The following is a 7,976-nucleotide window of genomic DNA, read 5'->3' on the forward strand; positions in this document are numbered from 1 at the left end:
AGGAAAAAACCTGATCGGCACATCTCTATTAAAAACTATAAGATGCACAGTCATGGCTGCAAAACAAGCCCATATTATCATCCCTTCATCACTGTGCTTGGCAGCTGATATGAGGTGCTCTGCTTTCTCCAAATATGTCCCACTCCAATATCATCACCTTCCTAAAATAATGGTCTTGAAGTTTTCTGCCAAAAGATGTTTTAAGCAATAAAAGACTTGGCCGTTGTTTTAGGGAGGTAACAATATAACAGATCATCTCCCCTTTTGTTTGGCCAGTCCAGGGAAAAACTGTGTAAGCAGAATAAACTCAAAAAGTAAAAAAAGTGCAGTACCATGCAAAAGTCTTCATAAACCTGGAATATTACCCATAAATGTCCATGTATTTTTTTTTAATTGTCCTCAAACCAGAAGTGTCAGATGCTTCCCAGTTGTTACTCCTCAGCTGTGGAATCAGTTGCCTCTATATATTAGGCAGACTGCATCTCTGCTACTTTAATGCACCAGTTGTATTTAGTACAGTTGTACCATGTTGAATGTGTTGAGTTTGCTGCACTTTTAGCAGGATGTATTCCAGGAGTTACTCTTTCTCCCTACTGTTAGTTTCACTATGAGTTCAAACTTCAACTGAACTCAGTTCTTATTGCAGAGAAACTGCGTGACTTAGTGTTTTTAATTAGTACGTTCTTCCTAATTGTTTCAACTTTTTCTGATGATTCATAAACTGTAACCTTTAAAATGTAGAATATGGCCTCTAATAATTGTATTAAATATTTTTCATTCATGAAAAATCGGTGCTTGGATTAATTTTAAATTGTGTGAAATTCAGATTTTTACATTTGACAGCAGTAATTACCTACTCTCAGATCGTTGTTAATATCTTTCTCCTCTCATTTAGTAGGAACAACCTGTGATTTGACAGAGGCTGGTGATCAGCTAGTCAGGACTGTTGGATTTAAAACAACTCAACCTCCTTATTCCTGTTTCAACTGTCAGGATACATTTCCTGTCTAACACACGCTTTTACACTTTGGCTTACTTTTTGTTAAATAAGTTGTACTTAAATTAGCGCAGTTAAGTAACTTGTATCACACGCTCATACTGAAAATCTTGAGTTGACTTTATTTTTAACAAGCGCCGTCTACTCTAAAAGCTAGAAGCTCAGGCAATATCTTGGGCACAATTTCTTCCTGCAAAACAATGATCAATGGTGACTTTAAAATCAGTCAGTCCCTCAGTTCTAATGAACCCATATTTAACCAAAGATTTTACAAACCTGGATATCACTCTTTTGTCTCGCTCTGTTAGATGATGTCATAGCAAAGGACCTGATTGAGCAAATGATCAGCGCTGATGCAGAGTCCCGGCCCTCCACTGCCTGTGTGCTTAAACATCCGTTCTTCTGGAGCCCTGAGAAGCAGCTGCTCTTTTTCCAGGTAATTCACAACTTTTCCACCAATCACAAAGCAGCTTTGTTATCAATAGAGGTGTCTGCTTCCTTTACGCTCAGGATTGTCCTGTGCTTGCTGTTGAAAGGACGTCAGCGACCGCATAGAGAAGGAGCCAGCAGAGAGTCCGATTGTGGTCAGACTGGAGACTGCAGGCAGATCAGTGGTCCGAACCAACTGGAGGATGCACATCTCTGTCCCTCTGCAAACAGGTGCAGTACCATGCAAAAGTCTTTGTACACCATAAATGTCCATGTATTTTTTTGGGATTTGCTGACCAAATGTATTGAATTGTCCTCAAACCAGAAGTGTCAGATGCTTCCCAGCTGTTTCTCCTCAGCTGTGAAATCAGCTGCCTCTGTATATTAGGCAGTCTGCATCTCTGCTACTTCAATGCACCAGTTGTATTTAGTACAGTTGTTACCACTAGAGAATGCACTCATTAAACTTAATTGTATTTTATTGATATTGATCGATATTGATTGTTCTCCATGCTTTATTGTCCTCATGTGTTCTCACATAAGATTTTTTTGTCAACGCTACATCTCAAGAGGCACATATGTTATAAATAAACAAACTATAAAACACCAAGGTTAATGTACTAGACTAGTATGTGCAGGTGTGTAGCATAATTATGTACAGAAAGTCATGGTGTGCGGCGGCCGCTGGGGGAGTCCTGCGGGGGGGAGATGTGTTTTGATATTCACAGCTCTGGGGAAGAAGCAGTTTTCCTGTCTGGTCCTGTGTGTTTTTATGTCCCAGTACCACTGTCTCGGAGGAGGTGTTCTGTCAGATCCAACATACTTTGTCAGATAGTCGTACGCTTAGCTCAGACATGCATACGCTGTCATTACCATATGATTTTATTTAATCAGCAACATAGAATCATGACGTAGATCATCATACACTTTGCTATGAACAGCTGTATGGCAACCTGACTTAGCGGTTAAGTAGGTTAATGAGTTTTACACGGGCGTGTGTTGTGGTTGACTGCAGCTGCAGCTCGACTGCTTTAAATACACTTTGAAACCACGACAACACATGTATATTTATCTAGTTATCATATTATTAACAATTTAATGACTTATTTTCGTCATAACTTGTTGCGTATGCTGAACTGACAACTCCACTGACGGTCGGACTTCTTAATGCGCATGCGTACTAACTGCATGTATGCTATCCTGACAGCGTATGGCTATCTGATAGAACAGAGGCAGTAGAAACGGTGGGAGGGTTGGAGGTCTGGTGGTGGGTGGGATCCACAGAGATACATCTAGCCTACTTATACTGAAGCCCTTTGTGGGAGTGGAGTTCCCACAATCCCCTGTGCTGTTTTCAAAACCCAGACCAGGTTCTTTCTGAAAACCATTTACAATTTTATGCTACTTTGTGTTTGTCTGTCACGTAAAATCCATTGAAGCTTGTAGTTATAATCTCACAAAACTGGGGAAAAAATGTTTAAAGTGGCAGTATTACTTGACTTGTTTTTAGCTTTACGTGATGTTATAATGTTATTTCCTCATCAAAAACATATCTGGAGTGTTGCCTTGATTCTTATAGGCATGTTTGAGAAATCCTTTAATCTCCATGGCAGCCATTCAGCCTGGGTGGATGAAACGCTACCTTCAAAGCGCAGCTACTCTTCAGAGCTGCAGTCTTCAAGCCGAGGTTCCACCTTACCGAGCAGCCCTCCCCCACTTGGCTCCTTCAGACTAGCCAATAGCAATAAGCAAACACCTGGTGAACTGCTGAGCTCATCATAGGAACTACTTCTCAGTGCAATGCTGCTAAAAATGTTTTTAAAGGGTTAATAGAGGAGCAATGTTATAATTATAATGACATCCTAAAGTTTCAGAAAAAAGCAGAAGTTTTTAAAGGGACAAAGGTCCAATTCAATCAAATTTCTGTAAAGTCATATTTGATATATGTAGCATTTTTATAACAACTAAAGGTAACATAGTTACTTGATTATGCTATAAAATGGCACTATGTGCCTGAGAAACACAGAACACCACCCCTTTAAGGGGTGTGAATATTCATGCAAACGTGCTAAAATGAAAACTGCTCCCTTTAGCAGAAAAAAAAGGTATGAGTTGTTGCTCTAATTTTTGCTCCAGATTTGAGGCGGTTCAGGACATACAAAGGAAACTCGGTGAGAGATCTGCTCAGAGCCATGAGGAACAAGGTCTGTCTGGTCCCCACATGTTGCCTGTTTACAGAGAACAGTTACACATCCTCACTCTAATAGTAGGATCATGTTTTGTTTTCAAAATGTCACAGAAGCATCACTACCATGAGCTGCCACCAGAGGTCCAGGACACCCTTGGGGAACTTCCAGAAGGCTTTGTCAGCTACTTCACCTCCCGGTTTCCACGGTTACTGATGCACACGCATGCCGCCCTGCAAATCTGCACCCATGAGAGGCTCTTTCACCCTTACTATCTGCCACCCAAAGCCAAATAGCTTTCACATGACTCAGGCCTCCATGTTTTATGCACAGAAAGAAAAAGAGCCTACACTTTTTCAGGGGCAGTGCTGTGAAGAAGTTTTTATATGCCTTTGGAAGTTTTATAAAGTATTTTTAATGGGTTTTATTAGACCTTTTCTTTACAAAGGTTTTAAATGATTTAATAAACACCCTTTTTTAAAATGAGGAAAAATGCTTCTGAGAACTAAAACACTAAATAAATAGGAATAACATTATTATCAAGCCCTAGTAAAAGTGTGTTAAAAGCTCTAAAAGTCCACTATTATGCAAAATTCACTTTTTGCTTGTTTCTCTTCTATGGGGGATTTTTTCTGCCATAATCCAAGAGCACACATGTTCAGTCTGAAAGCAGGATTTCATGTCTTTTGTTCTCAAAACTTTTAAACGGGGACAATGATGTATCAGAAACTCGCTAAATACTAAACAGATTTTCAAGGTGTTTTTGCTGTAAACCTCAGCATGCGTTCATGCATTTTCTCCCAGTCACATAGAACAGAGCTGCATGGCTTCATTTTATTTTTGCTTGCAATATCCCTGTGATGTTGCAAAAGACAACTGTAATTTGTACAGATCAATTTAGTTAGGAATCCTTTGAAAACTACCAACAGAACATGACAGAATTTACCAAAGACTGGGAATGAAGGAAGGTTCTGCTCCTACTCTTAAACACAAATCTGCAGATGATGGCGATGTAAGTAAATAATGGTATCTTGTGTGTTTTGTAGTGTTGTTTGGTTTGAACATCATTTGTCAGTTAGTACAATTCCAGTAAACTGGGATTGTAACTGAAAGTCTACATTGAGAAGATGCAGTGTTTGTGAAAACATCTCAGACTCTTGGACATTACTGACATTGCCTGAATAGTATTTTACACCTTGAAAGAAATGCTTCTCCTCTAACCTCTCAAATATATATTTTAGCATTTGTCTGCTAATGCATTTGTGGACAAAAAAAACGATCTTTGTGCTGATGTGCTTAGTGTGCTGATGTCAGTTGCTCAACTTTTCACATCATAGCACATTGCCCCAAAGCACAGCAGAATCTTCAGAGTTTGAATTAATAATGATGTAAATGTGTGTCAGATCCACCACGTTTAATCATTCAGTGGTTGTGGCTTGCTGGTTGTTCAGGAGGCTTCACTTCTGCTTCTGGGTCTGACTTGGAGTCAAAAATGTATGGTTGTACCACTGTGCCCCTGCCTGCAGCCATTTTCACATGTCTGCTAATGTAAACAGTGTGTTGAGAGAACTTAGTCAGCAGTAGGTTATTTACATAAGCATGATGTAACCCTACAACAGTGCATTCCTAAATGAGCTCAAAACAGGCAGAACTTATGAGGGGAAATCTTAATATCTGAGAATGATTTTGTATATTAAATGTAATGAGCATGTTGTGTATGTTGTGTATCCCAGCCTGAATCTGTCCAAGCATAATAGTGGACCTTTAAAATGAATGACTGCAGATTCAGTCACAGTTAGTTTTTTCAAATATGCTCTTATAGCAATTTTCAGACTTGAATGACCAGGTTCTCTTGCCTTTGTCATTTTGAAGGCTAGATAATAAAAATAGGCATCTGTTCAGTAGGGAAATGTATTTATTTAAAATACATTTTAAATGAAGAGTGCTATGGATGGATAGCACGCTGATTAGCTATCCATCCATCCATTATGTCACATGTTTACCCTTCTGGTGTCAGAAGGTTGCTGGTGGGGCTGGTGCCAACCTCCAGTGGTCAGCAGGCGAGACGCGGGTCACTCTAGACAGGTCACCAATCCATCACAGGGCAATACAGAGAGGACAAACAACCTCATACCCACACAGGGAATTTAGAGAGAGTAATTACCCTCCAAATTAGAGAGTGGAAGGAAGACGGAGTACCCAGAGAACCCACACATGCACAGGGAGAATATGCAAACTCCATATGCAGGAATTGAACCTAGGACCTTCTTGCTGCAAGGCAACAGTTCTACCAACTGCACCACCTCAATCACCTTCTGACCAGCTATTGAAGTATTTATTAAACTTCTATTTAGATGGTGCCAATTTACAACAATTATTGTCTTAAGTCAATCCATTCATATAGACAAATTCCGTATAAATTAATGTGGAAATTCTTAGGTATGTTACTGCTGGCACCACAAATTATTTACTTAATTTGTTTGTTTTTATTTTCCATTTGGTACTGTATATTTCTAGCTGGTTTTGGAGGTCCACATTATATCCAACTAATCCAACGTTGTTCTAAGAAAAAGGAAAAATAATTCATATTTAATAGAGTAAGGGTCAGCAGGCAGGTCTAAGGGCTTTTTTTTTGTTTTAATGGTTTTTTTAAGGAAAGTTCGATGGGATTTTTTTATGACTATTTTTTTACATTTATTAATTGGGAGTCTGGGCGTGGGGGGGTTCTTGTCTTCTTTCAGAACATCGAATTAATGTTTATTTGGTAACACTTTATTTGAAGGGGGTTGAATAAGACTGACATGACACTTTCATAAACATGACATAACACATGTCATGAACATGAATAAGCCTTCATGACTGTTGTCATAAAGGGTCATTGGGTAAATTATGACACTTTTAATACAAAGTTGACATTATTCAAAATATCTTTGTTATGACAACTTGACATTAACCAAGAAATCATTACTGATATAAATTTGTTTTAAAAAATTAGGTAACTTTATATTATTAAAGGTAAAGTTTAAACAGTAATGATTTCTTGGTTAATGTCAAGTTGTCATAACAAAGACATTTTGAATAATGTCAACTTTGTATTAAAAGTGTCATAATTTACCGAATGACGCTTTATGACAACAGTCATAAATATTCATGAAGGCTTATTCATGTTCATGACAGGTGTTATGACAGTCTTATTCACCCCCCTTCAAATAAAGTGTTACCGTTTATTTTCCCTGATCAACATTAATTAGAATGTTGCTTGGGAAGACCTTATTTCTAAATTTAGACTTGTGGTTTTATTTTCAATCATTTTACTTCTTAATTTTTTTTTGTAAGGTCGTCTTTTTTACCCTTCTGATTAAATGTTCTCACCTACATTTTTCAAAAGTTTTTATACATTTTCTAATGTGTCTTAAGTCTCTTCTGCTTGTTGCCTGTCCTTAGCAGTGGTTTCCTAGCAGCTATTCTACCATGAATGCCTGATTCACACAGTCTCCTCTTAACAGTTGTTGCAGAGATGTGTCTCTGTGTGGCATTGACCTGGTCTCTAATCTGAGCTGCTGTTAACCTGCGATTTCTGAGGCTGCTGACTCGGATGGACTTATCCTCCGCAGCAGAGGTGACTCCTGGTCTTCCTTTCCTGGGGCGGTTAAGCCAGTTTCTTTGTAGCGCTTGATGGTTTTTGCGACTGCACTTGGGGACACTTTCAAAGTTTTTCCAACTTTTCGGACTGACTGACCTTCATTTCTTAAAGTAATGATGGCCAGTCGTTTTTCTTTACTTAGCTGCTTTTGTGTTGCCATAATTCTAACACTCTATTCAGTAGGACTATCAGCTGTGTGACTTCTGCACAACACAACTGATGGTCCCAACAACATTTATAAGGCAAGAAATCCCACTTATTAACCTGACAGGGCACAGCTGTGAAGTGAAAACTATTTCTGATGACAACCTCTTGAAACTCAAGAGAATGCAGAGTGTGTGCAAAGCAGTAATCATAACAAAAGGTTGCTACTTTGAAGAAACTAGAATATAAGGCATAATTTCAGTTGTTTTACACTTTTTTGTTAAGTATATAATTCCACATGTGTTAATTCATAGTTTTGATGCCTTCAATGTGAATCTACAATTTTCATAGTCATGAAAATTAAGAAGACTCTTTGAATGAAAAGTTGTGTCCAAACTTTTGGTCTGTACTGTATATATATATATATATATATATATATATATATATATATATATATATATATATATATATTTTTTTATTAAAATATAAAAATAAAAATCTTTACTTGCATATTTCTTTGTTTTCCTTCATTCACTTTTCTGCAATATGCAGTATGTCCCTGAAAACATCCTGTAGA

General features: G+C 38.0%; 1 protein-coding gene across 1 annotated transcript in view; it reads left to right on the forward strand.

Moving 5' to 3' along the window:
* Window positions 1-6,175, forward strand: part of LOC106946130 (serine/threonine-protein kinase/endoribonuclease IRE1-like) — a gene marked incomplete at its 5' end in the record, with an annotated part of 29,038 nt that extends 22,863 nt beyond the window's left edge. The window contains 4 exons of the mRNA XM_015030269.1: window positions 1,306-1,433; window positions 1,534-1,657; window positions 3,563-3,630; window positions 3,726-6,175. Coding sequence (XP_014885755.1) covers window positions 1,306-1,433; window positions 1,534-1,657; window positions 3,563-3,630; window positions 3,726-3,908 — 503 coding nt within the window. The remainder of the gene's footprint in view (window positions 1-1,305; window positions 1,434-1,533; window positions 1,658-3,562; window positions 3,631-3,725) is intronic.
* Window positions 6,176-7,976: the final 1,801 nt, after the last annotated feature.

Source organism: Poecilia latipinna, unplaced genomic scaffold, assembly GCF_001443285.1.
Source record: "Poecilia latipinna isolate Pla-1442-1.1 unplaced genomic scaffold, P_latipinna-1.0 Scaffold178, whole genome shotgun sequence".
Lineage (NCBI taxonomy): Eukaryota > Metazoa > Chordata > Actinopteri > Cyprinodontiformes > Poeciliidae > Poecilia > Poecilia latipinna.